This window comes from Chiloscyllium punctatum, chromosome 9, assembly GCF_047496795.1.
Source record: "Chiloscyllium punctatum isolate Juve2018m chromosome 9, sChiPun1.3, whole genome shotgun sequence".
Taxonomy (NCBI): domain Eukaryota; kingdom Metazoa; phylum Chordata; class Chondrichthyes; order Orectolobiformes; family Hemiscylliidae; genus Chiloscyllium; species Chiloscyllium punctatum.
The window spans coordinates 54,015,731-54,032,606 of record NC_092747.1 but is presented as its reverse complement, the minus strand read 5'-3'; the positions used below and the strand labels follow the sequence as shown (position 1 = coordinate 54,032,606).

General features: G+C 38.2%; 1 protein-coding gene across 6 annotated transcripts in view; it reads left to right on the top strand.

The window, feature by feature from the left end:
• The window catches only part of ranbp2 (RAN binding protein 2), a 68,964-nt gene that overhangs the window by 33,754 nt on the left and 18,334 nt on the right, over window positions 1-16,876 (top strand). For 5 of the 6 annotated variants that reach the window (XM_072577543.1, XM_072577546.1, XM_072577545.1 and 2 more), the window contains exons 21-22: window positions 6,364-6,438; window positions 15,388-15,528. In XM_072577543.1, the coding sequence (XP_072433644.1) occupies window positions 6,364-6,438; window positions 15,388-15,528 (216 nt within the window). The remainder of the gene's footprint in view (window positions 1-6,363; window positions 6,439-15,387; window positions 15,529-16,876) is intronic. The other variant, XM_072577544.1, reaches the window with a different exon arrangement.

Sequence of the window (16,876 nt, the reverse complement as noted above, 5' to 3'; positions counted from 1 at the left end):
CCCCACCCCACCCCACCCTCAACTTGTATTAACACACACCTTGTGCATGCAAAAGCTTTTTTTAAATTTCCACCTTGCCCAGTAGTTGTCCATCATTTTGCATCTTGCCTCTTTACTCATCAATGCCATTCACTGCAGTAAATTCTCATGGCAATGACATCTTTATAGTCAACACTATAAAGATTCTTTTAGTTGTGACTACCTTGCATTGATACCTACTTGTTCTGGACTTAACCACAAGTGGAATGAATGTTTCAGTGTTTATCTAACAAACTCCTTAATAACTTCAAAAATATGTCCTATTTCCACTCAGTCTTTTGAAGTGGTGACTCCTAGTTTTTTCTTCAACTCAGTGCTAGTAATATTCTTGTAAGTGACTATTGCTTAAAAGAAGATACGTTTGAAGGTTTTGATTTTTGCACTCAATCAGGATAATTCACAAGACATGCCAGTATAAAGGGGAAGCAGCATTTAGACTGATGGTGATGATTGGTTGGCAAGTGGGTTCTAATTGTTAGAGCCTTTACCATGGAGAATGAATCAGTTAAATGATGACTAACTATGGAGCTTTATTTAAATTTTGAACCAGGCAGATTGACTCTGGTTAAAGCATTACCCTGAGAAATGAACCAGTAATGGCTATTGTCTCTCTTTCAGAGTTGAAACAGGTGAAATGTTTGTATGCAAAGAACAGGGCCTTGTATATTAATATATATATAAAGACTGGTATGCACAAGTGTGACAGAGTCTAGCTATCTTAAGTTGGTTATGAACACTTTCATGTTGTTTTATCTAAACTTGATATTTCTTGCAGATTGTCTTGAGTGCAAAATTGAAACCTTCACCGTGTTTGTTTTTGCAGCAATGCTTAAGCTCTGTACTACCAAACAACTATATTTGTAAATCTCACTATTTCTCATACACCAGTGTGTTTTTAGTTTGTAGACCAGTGTTGCATGCAGTAATAAGTGTACAATTTAACCAAGATTTTTAAATTTAATCTTGCCTTTTTTGAATTGCTCTTTGTCTTGGGGTAAGCGATAATATCTCGCACCTCTTTGTTCTTCTCTCACTTAATTTCTTGCTTTGCAAGAAATATAACCACCCCATTCCTTCAACCAAACTATATCACAGTTTGCCTATACTGAAGTACTGTTCCTATACTCCACTCATTTATAATTGTCTCCTGAAAACCTAGGTGTTAATGTTTGCGAGTAATATCACAAAAACCACCTCAGTGTTTCAATGATTTTTACTTTTGAATTAGTTTTAATATGCCAAAATCTGACCAGGAATTAATGAAAAACTGAATGAGGAAATAAAATTAAGCAGTAAATTGGTAAATGCAACAAGCCATTGGGACTTGATGCTGCAACACATATAGCTTGGGGATTGCCTAAGAGTGAGAGAAGGAAACTGCAGGGGTTGGGCACAATAGAAATGTGGAGCTTATTCAAGGTCCAGCTACTGCGGCTCCTTGATAAGTATGTACCAGTTAGGCAGGGAAGAAATTGTTGAGCGTGGGAGCCGTGGTTTACTAAGGAAGTTGAATCTCTCTTCAAGAGGAAGAAGGTGGCTTATGTTAGGATGAGATGTGATGTTAGTTAGGGTGCTTGAGAGTTAAAAGTTAGCGAGTAAAGACCTAAACAGCTAAGAAGAGCCAGTGTGAAATCATTGGTAGATAGGATCAAGGAAACTCCCTAAGGCTTTCTATAGTTATATCAGGAATAAAAGAATGACTAGTGAGTTTAGGGCCAATCAAGCATAGTAGTGGGAAGTTATACGTGGAGTCAGAGGAGGTAGGGAAAGTGCTAAATGAATACTTTTTCATCAGTATTCTCACTAGAAAAAGACACTGGTCGAGGAGAATACTGAGAACAGGCTACTAGACTAGACTAGATTGGATTGAGGTGCACAAGGAGAAGGTGTTAGAAATTTTGCATAATTTAAAATATATAAATCCTCTGGGATGGATGGAATTTATCCTGGAATTCTCTGGGAAGCCAGTAATGAGATTGCTGAGCCTTTGTCCTTGATCTTTGTTGTCATTGTTGACAGGAATAGTGCCTGAAGACTGGAAGATAGCAAATGTTATTCCCTTGTTCAAAAACGGGAGTAGAGACAGCCCTGGGAATTATAGACCTGTGAGCCTTACTTCGGTTGTGGGTGAAATGTTGGAAAGGGTTGTGAGAGATAGGGTTTATAATCATCTGCAAAGGAATAAGTTGATTAGGGATAGTCAGCACAGTTTTGTGAAGGGTAGGTAGTGCCTCACAAACCTTATTGTGTTCTCTGAGAAGGTGACCAAACAGGTGAATGAGGGAAAAGTTGTTGATGTCGTGTTGTGGATTTCAATAAGGCATTTGATGAGGTTCCCCACGTTAGGCAATTGCACAAAATACGGAGGCATGGGATTGAGGGTGATTTAGTGGTTTGGATCAGAAATTGGCGAGCTGAAAGAAGATGGTGGTTGATGGGAAATATTCATCCTGGAGTTCATTTACTAGTGGAGTCCTGCAAGGATCTGTTTTGGGTCCACTTTTGTTTGTCATTTAAATGTCCTGGATGAGGACATAGAAGGATGGGTTAGTAAATTTGTGGATGACACTAAGGTCTGTGACGAAGGATGTTGTAGGTTCTGGAGAGAATAGATAAGCTGCAGAACTGGGCTGAGCATTGGCAAATGGAGACTAATGCAGAAAAATGCGAGGTCATTCATTTTTGGAAGGAGTAACAAGAATGCACATTACTGGGCTAATTGTAAGACTCTAGTGTGGATGAGCAGAGAGATCTTGGTGTCCATGTGCATATATCCTTGAAAGTTGCCACCCAGGTTATTAAGAAGGCATATATGGTGTGTTAGCTTTTGTTGGTAGAGGGATTGAGTTTCCGAACCATGACCATGCTGCACCTGTACAAAACTCTGCGGCCACATTTGGAGTATTGCGTACATTTCACGTCACTGCATTGTAGGAAGGATGTGGAAGCTTTGGAAAGGGTTCAGAGGAGATTTACTAGGATGTTGCCTGGTATGGAGGGAAGGTCTTACGAGGAAGGGCTGAGGGACTTGAGACTGTCTTTGTTAGAAGAAGGTTGAAAGATTACTTAATTGAGACACAAGATAATTGGAGGGTTAGATAGGGTGGGCACTGAGAGCCTCTTTCCTTCGATAGCGATGGCTAGCACAAGGGGATATAGCTTTAAATTGAGGGGTGACAGATATAGGACAGATGTCAGACGTAGTTTCTTTATTCAGCGTAGTATGGGCATGGAACGCACTGCCTGGAACAGTAGTAGACTTGCCAACTTTAAGGGCATTTGAATGGTCATTGGATAGGCATATGGAAGAGAATGGAGTAGTGTAGGATAGATGGGCTTCAGATTGGTTCTCAGGTCGGCGGAACATCAAGGGCCGAAGGGTGCTGTTATGTTCTATGTAACAAGCAGGTAGAATCCTTTTACACTCTTGGTAGAGAACTGACCAGACCAGATATTTTGCTCCTGCCTGCTTTTTCCCCTTTATATTAATGTTGGAATGTCAAGTCAACAGACATGTGATCCCCTCATTTGTTTTACAAGTGCATTAGGTCAACTTTATCATAGATTTTCATATCTTTCACTTCTTCCTTCTCTTATATCTCCTATTTTACTTGACAGTGCTGATTGGAGTTGTGTTCAGTTTTAGTTGTGCACCCCCAAAATGTGAACAGTAATCTGTATAAATGCATGATCCTGGTGAATAGATGGACTGTTTAATAAAAGTTGAGATAATTTAGTCTGTTTAATATATAAATACTTAAATTGTTGTTGATTTACACTTCAAATTCAAAATTTGAATTTGAAAAAATAAGTCTTGTTCTATGTGGGAAACCACAACTGTGGCTGCATTGTGAGACTTGGCTCACTTAAAAGAGAAAGGTCTGTGGTACTATTCACAATGTTATATTTACGTTGATTCCAATAAATTGAATATTACCGAAGAGAAAGTGAAGTTCAAAGTTTGTGACAAGATTTGTGGCTTGGGTGTTCGTTGTTGTGGTTCTGTTCGCCAAGCAGGGAATTTGTGTTGCAGACATTCCGTCTCCTGTCTAGGTGACATCCTCAGTGCTTGGGAGCCTCCTGTGAAGCACTTCTGTGTTGTTTCCTCCGGCATTTATAGTGGTTTGTCTCTGCCGCTTCCGGTTGTCGGTTCCAGCTGTCCGCTGCGGTGGCCGGTATATTGGGTCCAGGTCGATGCGTTTGTTGATAGAATCTGTGGATGAGTGCCATGCCTCTAGGAATTCCCTGGCTGTTCTCTGTTTGACTTGTCCTATAATAGTAGCGTTGACCCAGTCGAACTCATGTTGCTTGTCATCTGCGTGTGTGGCTACTAAGGATAGCTGGTTGTGTCGTTTCATGGCTAGTTGGTGTTCATGGATACAGATCGTTAGCTGTCTTTCTGTTTGTCCTATGTAGTATTTTGTGCAGTCCTTGCATGAGCGAATCTGTATCCAGGGTGCGTAAAATCCCACCAAGGTCTCCCTCATTCAACGTGGAGATGAGAAGGAATTTATTGTCCCTGTCCTCTGAGTTGTTGATGGGGACATGACTGCAGAATTTCTTTACCTGCAGAATAGAAATTTATTATACAAAATAAGTATGTGAGAAAAACAAACTATCTAAAGACCGAATGCAATTAGAAAGACTTATAACAGTGTAATATGTTCACTTATCTGGGAGATATATTTTTAATAAGTTTAAAAGGTGTGATATAACTAGAAATAATTATTCAAATAGTCACCTTCACATAAGAAATATCTTCTGCTCAGGGTACTGTGCAATACTCTTCCCCAACCCTCAGGTTTGACACTCAAAAAGGGTTTCATAGAATTTGAATTGGAGGGATGGTTACAAGTGGATAGCTGCATGAGATTTTGTACACTACGTTGGTTTTGCTCATGCTGGGTATTGGGTCCTTTGTTCTGGTGAGTTGTTGTCTGAGAGTGGCTGTTGGTTTGTGTGCTGTTATGAGTCCTAGTGGTCGTAGTAGTCTGGCTGTCAGATCAGAAATGTTCTTGATGTATGGTAACATGGCTAGTCCTTTGGGTTGTGGCATGTCCTCATTCCGTTGTCTTTCCCTTAGCCATCTGTTGATGAAATTGCGGGGGATTCCATTTTTGGCGAATACATTGTAGAGGTGTTCTTCTTCCTCTTGCAGTTCTGGTGTGCTGCAGTGTGTTGTGGCCCTTTTGAACAGTGTATTGATGCAACTTTGTGTGTGTTGGGTGGTTGCTTTCGTAGAATAGGACTTGGCCTGTGTGTGTGGCTTTCCTGTATACCTTTGTGGTGAATTCTCTGTTCGGTGTTCTCTGTTCCATCACATCTAGAATTGGGAGTTGGTTGTCCTTTTCTTCCTCTCTAGTGAATCTGATTCCTATGAGTGTTGATGATCCGGTGTGTGTTTTTCTATTTGTATTTTTAATGATTACAAAGGTGTCATCCACATATCTGACCCAGAGTTTGGGTTGAATTTGAATATATGAACAAATCAACGGCTCACCCATCTCTGGACTCATAGCAGAAGCTGTAATGCAAAGATTAGAACAAACAGTTTTACTGCAAATTCAGTCACTTACCCAGCATGAGCAAAACTAATGTAGTGTACAAAATCCCATGCAAGGACTGCACAAAACACTACATAGGACAACAGGAAGACAGCTAACGATCCGTATCCATGAACACCAACTAGCCACGAAACGACACAACCAGCTATCCTTAGTAGCCACACATGCAGATGACAAGCACCATGAGTTCGACTGGGTCAACACTACTATTATAGGACAAGTCAAACAGAGAACAGCCAGGGAATTCCTAGAGGCATGGCACTCATCCACAGATTCTATCAACAAACACATCGACCTGGACCCAATATACTAGCCACCGCAGCGGACAGCTGGAACTGACAACCAGAAGCAGCAGAGACAAACCACTATAAATGCCGGAGAAAACAACACCGAAGCGCTTCACAGGAGGCTCCCAAGCATTGAGGATGTCACCTTGACAGGGGACGAAACGTCTGCAACACACATTCCCAGCTCGGCGAACAGAACCACAACAGAAAGTAAAGTTGCTAAGCAAATAATGGAATTATATTGGAAATTATCTTAAATCTAAGAAAATGAAGTACAACTTCTATCAATTGCTTTGTATCCTATTTCTTGATCGCCTAATATTTATTTAAAATTAGCTTGTATGAATTATTAGATTGTAGGAAATTGCAATCTGCCAGTACTGTTTTAGATTGGTATCTTACATTTAAAAGGGTCCATTTCTTTGGGCTAACATTTTGCAACTAATTATTGACACCAGAATTCTTATTTTTAGGATTTAATTTTAGCCTTTTCAAATCTAATCCATCGGCTTTTTGGACCAGCACATCTGTCCCACAGTCTGATAAAGGTATTTCTGGTATCTTGAGCAGCAACTTTGCATCACAATTGCAAAATGGTACTGCAACAGTGTGCTTTATTTTTTTAAAGTACTGCTACGGCATTGTCATAACTTCTGCATGCGATACTTTTTTGACCTTTCTTTGCAAAATACCTCTGTGCGCATGTCTTTGAGAAAATGTAGTTCTGTGCTTAAGATGGCCACGGCAGGACAACTTTGCACTTTAGAACCTGTTATCCTTATTTGAATATGCTCAAATCAAATATTTTCTTTCAAATGTAATTCCTCTTTTCTCAAATGTGTCTTAACGTGCAATTTTGGATCAACCCTTTTCTACATTACTAAGATTTACAGGTTTCTCATCTAATATTCTCTGCCTTCTGTGAATTATTATACATTTACTATGGAGTAACACCTGGCCAGCTAAGGTAACGTTGCCAAAACTAGTTTAATCTAAATTCTTAGAGCTGCCAACAACTGTGTTTAACTCCCCTTTTTCCTGTCTTGTCCATTTGCCTCTTCAATGCTATATTACCTCTGCTCTTCCACCCCTCACTATTCAGTGGTCCCTATCAGCCACAATTTCCCCCTCAATCTGTTAATAATCAATTGTTGTGCCATGCTTTTAGATCTCTAGATTCTTCATTACTTGATCTCCTTTTGCGCAATTTAATAATTTCCACCATGTGAGTGTACAATTTCTGTGTTGCATCTAAGGAATTTTTTTTGTTTGTTTTGTTTTTGCCTTACTCGTTGTTGCTGGTCCCAGCTCCATGGTACCCCAAACAGTAAACTTGTATTTCCTCACTCGGCACAATTTTTCATTTCTTTATTCAGCAACAAATGTCTGACCCTTTGTCCAATCTGTTCCCTTTTTCTGCCAACTAAACTCCCCATCAGTAGTATCAGCTACCAGTATGGCTTTCACCCCTCAAACCCATTTTGATTTTTGTGGTGTTTGTGCATGTAGTACCTTATCAAATGTACTGGCCACTTGTTCATCAAATTACTTCTCCCGTTTGGTTGTTCCAGTCTTAATCTAAATTGCATTTGGACAAAAATCCCCGACACTCCCTCACTCATCAGTCTCGTTCGTGTTCTCACTCAGAATTGGGCACTTTTTTACACACTACAACACAAAACTGCAATAGATTTGTTGGTGAAAAAGCCTGTCATCCCTTACTTTATCACCATCATTCAGTAAGATCTTGTAAATCAGTTCAACAAATCCAGTCTATTCCTATTTCTTAATTTTCCTTAACTTTCGAAAGTCTTTACTAAACTCTTTAATATTCTAATTGACTGTATTTCCACAATCCTCTGAAGAAATTTGTCATCCAGGTTCTAAATGACAGACCATCGTATCCTGCATGTACACCTCATTCTGGACTTTTTGCCCAGGGCGATGAGTCTTTCTGAATCTACCCTGTAAACCCTTTTAGAATCTTGTATTGAATCAGTTCACCTTATTCCTATAAATGTCAGTGAACATAAATCATTTTATTTGGTCTCTCTGCACCCAATCCAAGATGGATTTTGTCATCATCCTGTTCAGAGATGGCGTTATTAATTGCAGCAAGTACTCCTTGCTGTTTTATCCAACCCTTTTTCAATAAAGGTTTAAGTACCATTTGCTTTCTTAGTTGCTTGCAGACTTTGATTCACGTGCAAGCATCACCCTCCCAAAAAGGATCATTTTCTGTAATGTCATTAACTATTGAGATTCTCCTTTTCAAACTAAATATTTTGTCCATCTTTCTATCACAGTTGGTCATTTGCCATTTTCTCGCCTGTTATAAAATTTGATTTTTTTGATTCAATTTCATCAGGCTATTTCCCATTGCAGCCTCTTTATGAACTTTATTTTCTTTGTCGTTTTGTGCCAGCAAACATGAATATATCCCATTCAGTTTCCTTCTCATGTATAAAAGAAATGTTTGAGTAGTTGTTTCAGTGAAAGAAAGACAAAGCACCAGAACCTGAGGAAGATGAAGGAAGCTGCCCATGTCCAGAAATGTTTCAGTTTTATTTGAGGCTGGGCACATACTAGAGCACGAGAATAGGTGATGTAATATGCATTTAAAGGGAAAATATTGTCTTTAACAATGTGTAAAAATAATAAATAAAAGAAAATTCTTAAATGTGTCCAGCCCGAGATTAAAAGGGAATAACGTTTAGACAACTTCAGAACCTTTTTGAGGTGGTAACATATCTAGATGGGGAAAATACCTTGACTTTAGAAAGTGCTTTCTCAAAATAACATTGAATTGGCAGAGGATGAAGGAATAGGAGCTTGACATTTAACCCTGTGGACGTACTCGATCATTCATTCAGTTAGGTCATTGATTCACAAACTCTCTAAGTGCCCTTGCTCCATATCCTGAACAAGACTTGTTAATTTCAGCCTGTAAATCTTCAGTTATATTGGAAATCACATCCTTGTCAAGTGCTTATAGTTTCTGTACAAAGGTACATGCTGAATTTTCTCCTAAATGACCTAGTTTAATTTTAAGAAGACATGCCCATATACTTGTTTTTGTTCCCTCCAACTGAGGAAATAATTGTCTGTTTATTCTGTTGAATTCAACACTTTAATTTTCTCAATCAGCTCACCATTAAATTGCTATACTTGAGAGAGCACAGCAGGGTGAAATAAACTGGACAGTGTTTTATTGTGTTTTGAATAGCAGGTAGTGATATTCTGTGGGGCTTTGGAGGGCTGAAGTTGGAGCTGATTGCTGAACAATGAATTTCTCAAACTTACCAATGAGATCAGGGTTCAGAGGGTGATGATGGTGCAAATAACGTAGTCTGTGTTACAGAATCATACAGTGCTGATGAGGTCTTTCAGCCCATCAAATCTGTACCACCAAAAATATACTGCTCCCTGCTGTAGTCTCACTTTTCCTTGATCACCTCAATATTTCCAACCTTATGAGAGATTCTGGTTTACTATTCTGTATCTAAATGTATTCTACCAGAACCAAGAATTTTTAATATGGACATTCTCCTCTTCAGCCGCTCCATTTGCCTATCTTTCCCTCTTGCTTCTGTGTACTTCTTAAAGTGGACCTCTGTGACCACACTTCTGGTCTCCTATCCCAATATGTACTTGTATGTTGTTTCTTTCATAGAATGTGGGCATCCCTGGCAAGGTCATCATTTGTTGCCTATCCTTGATTGGTTCTTTAGACCATTTCAGAGGGTAGTTAAGGGTCAATTGAAACACAGGATCTGGAGTCACTTATCGACCAGGCAAGTGAAGGATTCTGGGTTTTCTTCCCTGAAGGGCAGAAGTAAGCAATTAACTTGATATTAGTTAAATGTTGACCCTCTTCTCGATAGAAGCACTTCAGTGATCTGGTTTTATGATTAAAATAGCAAACCGTAAATTTGGATTTTAATTTGCAAAATTAACTACATGCAAATTATTATAATTGTACTGACTGTTCAGATACAAGGCTGCCATGATGAAAGGGCAAGATTGGTGTAGCATTAATTATTTCATTCTCCCTTTCTACGTCATGTTCCACACTCTAACAACGTAAACGTTTTTCACTTTTCATACTCTGTATCCAGCATGGCCAAATTTGAAGTAAACCTCACTTTATTCTAATGTAACCTCTGTAATCAATCCCTTGAATGTCAACTTGAAGTTCAAGTATGTCATTTTTAAAATCCAAAGTGAGAATTTATGCTAAAACGGTTTGAGATGTAGACATGTCCAATAGGATATTTTAGAAATGGCCCATCCTAACTGAATATAGTTACCCTTCATTTCTGTAGTAGGCATAGATTTATGTTGTCACCTTGAATATTTTGAAACCTATAATGCCTGACTAAATAGTTTACAATGCTAAAATTCCATTTCTTGGATAATACGCATCCCATGGCTTAAAAGCTTCTTTATGTGACTGTTCATTTTTGTCTGAAGGACTAGAAGTTTCAAGTATATTGACTGAAATTTTTAAAACCTCAGAGTTAATAGTTGCAAAGATTGTCATGTTTTCAAACTGCTTGTGTGTGGAATGCTTTTGAGTTGGTTGGCTTCAGCTAACTGACTTTTCTTCCAATTGAAGAATTGCTTCTGAGCTACTAACTAAATTAGATTAGCTCTGGAATTAAATGCACCAAGAATGTATCTTTTAAGTATGGGAAAGAAGTCTGTCAGTCATCCCACATTCCCACGTGAAATCATTAGAGTTTGAAAGCTGCCTATTGTCTGTTATGGTTACTTCAATGTCTTAAAATAGTCTTACCCTTGCGATTCCTTACTAGCTGTGCAAATTTTATTTTCTAATTACCTCTCCTTGAAAGTTACTGTTAAACGTGTTGCAAACACCCTGTCATGCGATACAATACAGAGCATTGAAAATGTGTACACCTCATCATTTTGAGCACCTGTTAAATCTTCCTTTGACCTTCTGAGTCAACAATCCCAGATTCTGTAGACTTGGCATATAGCCAAAATTTGTAATTGGTGAAATTTTGTTCGATCTGTATTCTACACTTTTAAGAAAACTGCAATTCACTTCCTTTAAGTATGCTGTGCAGAATTGGATACAATTATTCTGGATGAAGTATCATCAGTGGTTTATTAAAGATTGCGCACACATACCATTTATAAAATAGTGTTCCATAAGCTCTTTTAACCATTTATTAACTCTTTCCTACCACTTAAAGATTTACTTACATATAAGAACCCCATTGCCTCTTCCTCCAATCTGTTTTAAATTGTGTAATTTAGTTTATGTTGTCATTTAATGTCATTATTCTTCCTCCAAAAATACATTGACAACATTTGGCTTTACCAGTCTCTGACCACAACCTCGCTCTTCCAAGCTTTGTCATTTGCAAACTAATTTTTCTCCATTTCTAAGTCCATCTCAGTATATTTCCAAAGAAATGATGATTTTTGTACACGTAATTGTTTTTCCAAATTGCCCATGAGCAAGGCGTAGCACATACTGTCTTGAACTGTTGCAGTCTGGAGTCTATTCAGAATGATTGCGGCTCTGGAACAGTGATGGAGCAAAAGTATATTAGGTGTAGCTTTCTACTTTGCCTCCCTTTTGAAAAAGGAGTTACATTCGCTATTTCTCATGGCCCACCCCAACCCTTTATTGCCTCGTATTCTCTGAGATTCTATCCCAGAAATGGAAACAATTAATATTCCCTATGACCCAACTAACATTCTCAGCTACCACTGTGTGAAACCTGGCCCTCAAAATTCGCTTATTTAAAATCTGTTACATTCCTGGTTTCCTTGTCTAGGTGAACGGTCATTGACCTGAAATGTAACTCCAATTCTGTCTCTTGCTTTTTAGTTCTTCTAGCATTATCTTTTTTATTGTCGATAATTTTGTCTTTTTGTTTCCCACACCTTTCTTAAAACTTGTCAAATTTACAATCTCCAGTGTAAGTCTAAGAAATACTTCGGAATGTATGACTTTGTGTGCTCATATGATTTGAGCAACACTAACAAGCCAGCTTATCTCTAATAGCCCTTGTGGATACTGGTGAACTACCATTCTTGAATTGCTGTAGTCTTTCTAGGTCATATGCAATGTTGCTTTAGGGAGGAAGTTCCTAAAGTATCCAGCCACCTCATCAATTTCCTTTTAAAGCCCAGGGAAGGAAGCATCATTTCTGAGGATTTGTTGGTCTTGGTGCAATTACCTATGCTATATTGTTTTTTGTTTCTGTTGGTTTTACTGAGCACAATGTTACTTCAGTTCTGCACGCTTTGCAGTGACACTTAAATCCTAGAACCTTCTAATTTTGAACTGCGATTGCTACTACCAAGTCACAATTAATATATTGCTATTGTGGTCACTGTTTCCCAAATGTTGCATCCCTGACACATTTCTCTTGTTACACTGGAAATATGGTAACCGAGAAAGTTTCTTTGTGTGCATTGCAGCAATTTCTTCCCTGTTCCAAATTGTTTTTGCTAGTCTGTAGTAGCCTTCCATTATCTTCATTTACTTATCCTTTTTCAAAATTTGTTCCATTTTCTTCCCCTATTTGGTCTATAACATACAGCCTGTAGAATAAAGTTTTGAGATGTTTTAACCTGAATAATCTGTTTTAAATCAATAGATTAAGTTATTGAGTATTGCTGGGAAAAAAACCCTATTTGTCAAAGGTTTTCATCTCTTCCTCAGGTCATTTCATAAGAATATAAATTTAAGTGAAAAATCAACATTTAAATGACATGAGAGCAGAGATGCTAATTAATTGTCAAATGAACGCTGCTTGTGTTGCCATGGATTCGCAGTCAAGAGCTAGGCTTTGTTAAAATTTAAAACAAGCTAGTTGACCAGAGTAATGCCCTCAGTCGGTGAATGGCTGTCACCTATTTTGAGTTGAACCAGGCACAGTGTATGTTCTTCCTCTCCACGAAGCAAAGGGCCATGTGTATTAATATGTAAGTGGTTGTCAGTGTACTACTTCATACACGTGATTATCCAGGAAATATCGTCCAATTGCAGAATCAAATTTGAACACTGGTGTCTGTTCTGCAAGAATGGTTTTGTTGGGTAGTCGTACTTTGTGGCAAATAGCTGAAGCGACCTGTACATGATCCACCAGTCTTTGGAATGTATAGTCCAAGTACATGGCATTAGACCAGCGTGCACATTCATTCAGTCACGTTACTAATTTGTGTAATAAGCTTAAATGTCTTTTTGACTTGATGATCATTCTGTTATTGACAAACACCATTTGTGTTGTTACTGCATAGTAGCTCAAACCTTTGAGAAACCTTCCCCTTCTGAGACTCCTATAGTAATGATGAACTCTGAAATAATAATCATAACATAATTAAACCATTTTAATCTTTAATCTGTTTATAAATAATCAGCTCAATTTTAACTTAATTACTAAAATAGCTCCAGTATTGGAAAACATACTCTGCTTGTTTTAGCTTTTTATTGTTGACACAAATAAACAAAAGTGGAGATTGCTGGGAAAAACTCAACAGTTCTGAAGAAGGGTCACTGACCTGAAATATTAATTTTAATTCTGCTTTCTCTCCACAGATACTGCTAGACCTGAATTTCTTCAGCAATTTCTGTTTTTGTTTGATTTACAGCATCCACAATTCTTTTTTTTTTGGATTGGATTAAATTCAGCCAGTATTAAGGATCAAAAGTGGGCCTTGATTTTTGACTTTGTTATTACTAACTGCTGTGACTAATTGCAAAGTCCACAGTCAGTTTTAACCACGTGAAGTGGGGAGTTATTATTTTGCCGATATTCTTTACAACATAATGTTCATGGGGTCTTTTTGGAGTAAATAACTAGCATCTGGTATGAGTAACCTTTTAGTGGTTTGAAAACTATAGCTGATATGTTCGTTAAATTACATTTTTAGTCTTACTGGAATTACCTAGATTGTTTGAGTTGATGGTCACTTTGGAAAAACCTGCAGAAGCAAAACGATGCTACTCTCCCTTCTACGAACCATAGCTGACATGTGACCAAGCAAAATGACATTTTGTTTCAAAGCTTTTTAAATATTGAACTGATGTTTAAGTAAACCATTATCTTGCAGCACTTTGAAGTGAGACTGGAGAAGTATCTGAGCAGCACATTGCAACTGAGGGAAATTGTAAACAACGTTCAATTTTCATTCCAGTTTTGAAACATTAAAAAGTGGTGATTTGATTATGAAAATATGCTGTGGATTGGGTCAGCTTTTTGTTTTTAAATCAAACTGGCAGAAAATTTATTCAGGTGTATATGTTGCTTTCCTAGAATATCTTGTACGTTTGCGCTGAAGCTTGAGGGCGAGAAACTCCTAGCATACGTAATACCTGACCTCTTGTGGTTTTAATCTCCACCTCCCCTCTCCCATATTTTATCTGTCAAAGTAACAGCCAAAGTCATCTGGATTATCCTGGAGGGTAGAAGCGATCTCTCTTGGTTTTTCAACAAATATTATCCTCCTCCTCCTCCTTTTTCCCCCCCCCCTCAAAAAAAAAGCTCTTTAAACTCATACAAGAAACCTATTGGACCTAGTCTCCAATATTAATGTTTTCTATGAAGTTGTTTCAAAGACCACTGTACTTTCCTCATGTTCTATTGCTCTAGTTTCTCCCCTTCCTCTTATCAGCTCATTTTCTTCGATCTTAGGAATGTTACCAAACACTTGCTTCATTCTCACCCAAGCCAAAGTTGTAATCTATGATACTAATGACTCTAGATTTCACTTTAGTGTCTCCCTTATTTTCCCATGTTGTTTTCCATCAAGTTCAGTGTCTGAATTTTACCTTCTGTACCATCCCCAACATATCACATACCTGCAATGAACTAATTTTCAGTATATATCTTAATCTGCTCATGTCTTATCCTGTCACTTCAGGCCACCTTTTTGCCTGCTGACTTCCTTTTATTTGTTTATTCTGCCTTTACTTCTGCCCATTTCTCTCCTCCCTACACATTACTATTGTTTTCAAAATGGCTTTTATGCCAACCTTTGTTTACCTGTCCTAACTTGTATGCAATTCATTTTAGCTCTAAACTGCTTGGAATGATTTTTGATTTTAAAAGTACTATATAAATTCAAAACTTTGTCTAATAGTTGGTTATAACCTCATTCTAATTTATATTTAAGTTAACATCTGAATCATATTAGATTTTAATTTGTTTTGCATTTGCAATTCCATACTCTCATGCTTTGCTCCTGGATAAAATCATCCTAATTGTAGATGATATGCACAGTCTTTTATTAATAAATGCAAGAGATTAAATTTGGTTTTTGTAGAATTAAAAAGTCAGTGTACATAAATTGTTAAGACAATCTGAGATGAGTAAACATGGGTGAAAATATTGTAGTAAGTAGAAGGATGTCTTTTTTAATATAAATCCAAGCTCCTGCTTGTTGATTTCAGCTCATTGTCATAAAGATCTTGCACTTGCAAAAGCCCATTGACTCAACTGATTATTTTATAGTTGGCGATGAAGATGTGCAGATTGTTTTTGTATTGACACCCACACCTGAACAAGCAGCTCTTGCTAAGCAGCTACAACTTCCTCAAACATTCTTCTGCTACAAGAACAAGCCTGATTATTTTAGTGATGACGATGAGGATGGTAAGTAATGCTTGGTGATCAAGTCTGTACTGATTGCTGTTTGTTCAGTTTATTTGTGTATCTATAATTTAAGGAAGATTAGCATATGAATTGAAAGATTATGTAGAATGAAGCAATTAGTTTTGTTTCCTCGAAACTGTCAATCTGGGGACCCCCAACTAGCACAAATTAATAAATTATCAGTTCTTTCAGTCTCTTTTGTTTAGGTTAAGATATGACAGGACAACTTCATGATATGGTCACTGCTAGGATCCACAATTTCCTACATAAGACCATAAGAATAGGGGTGGAAGTAAGGCCATTCGGCCCATCGAGTCCACTCCGCCATTCAATCATGGCTGATGGGTATTTCAACTCCACTTACCCGCATTCTCCCCATAGCCCTTAATTCCTTGTGACATCAAGAATTTATCAATCTCTGCCTTGAAGACATTTAGCGTCGCAGCCTCCACTGCACTCCGCAGCAATGAATTCCACAGGCCCACCACTCTCTGGCTGAAGAAATGTCTCCGCATTTCTGTTCATAATTTGCCCTCTCTAATTCAAAGGCTGTGTCCACAGGTCCTAGTCTCCTCACCTAACAGAAACAATTTCCTAGCGTCCACCCTCTCCAAGCCATGTATTATCTTGTAAGTTTCTATTAGATCTCCCCTTAATCTTCTAAACTCAAATGAGTACAATCCCAAGATCCTCAGCCATTCCTCGTACGTTAGACCTACCATTCCAGGGATTATCCATGTGAATCTCCGCTGGACACGCTCCAGTGCCAGTATGTCCCTCCTGTGGTGTGGGGCCCAAAGCTGGACACAGTACTCTAAATGGGGCCTAACCAGATCTTTATAAAGTCTCAGTAGCACAATGGTGCTTTTATATTCCAACCCTCTTGAGATAAATAGAAATTGAGATAGGAACGTTGTGTGTAGGAATTGACAACAACTTGAGAAACTTGAGTTCATGTGGTAGCTGGAGAGGGAAGATCCCTTCTTTCGTTTTGAAACAAAAGGGCTGGAGTGCCACACCTTAGAAAATCTGGCCTGTTAAAACTGTGATCTTGGTCAAAGTAGATCAGATACTATTACTTGAAGAAAAGTCAGAAACAACTGTGAAAGTCATTTAAAATCAATAATCTACAGTAGGCATGTTAACACGGAAAGAGAGAGACTCTGGAGTTGGCTGATTATCCAAAACATACACAGATGAAGCAGAACAAGCATGCTTCTGACAACCACTCTGTGCTATTACAAGTCTGGAGGAGTACAGGAAGTGCAGGAGTGAAATAAAAAAAGGAAACTCAGAATGTAAAGTGAGGGAGGATGTGCAGAAAATATTGGCAGGTACAATCTGGAAA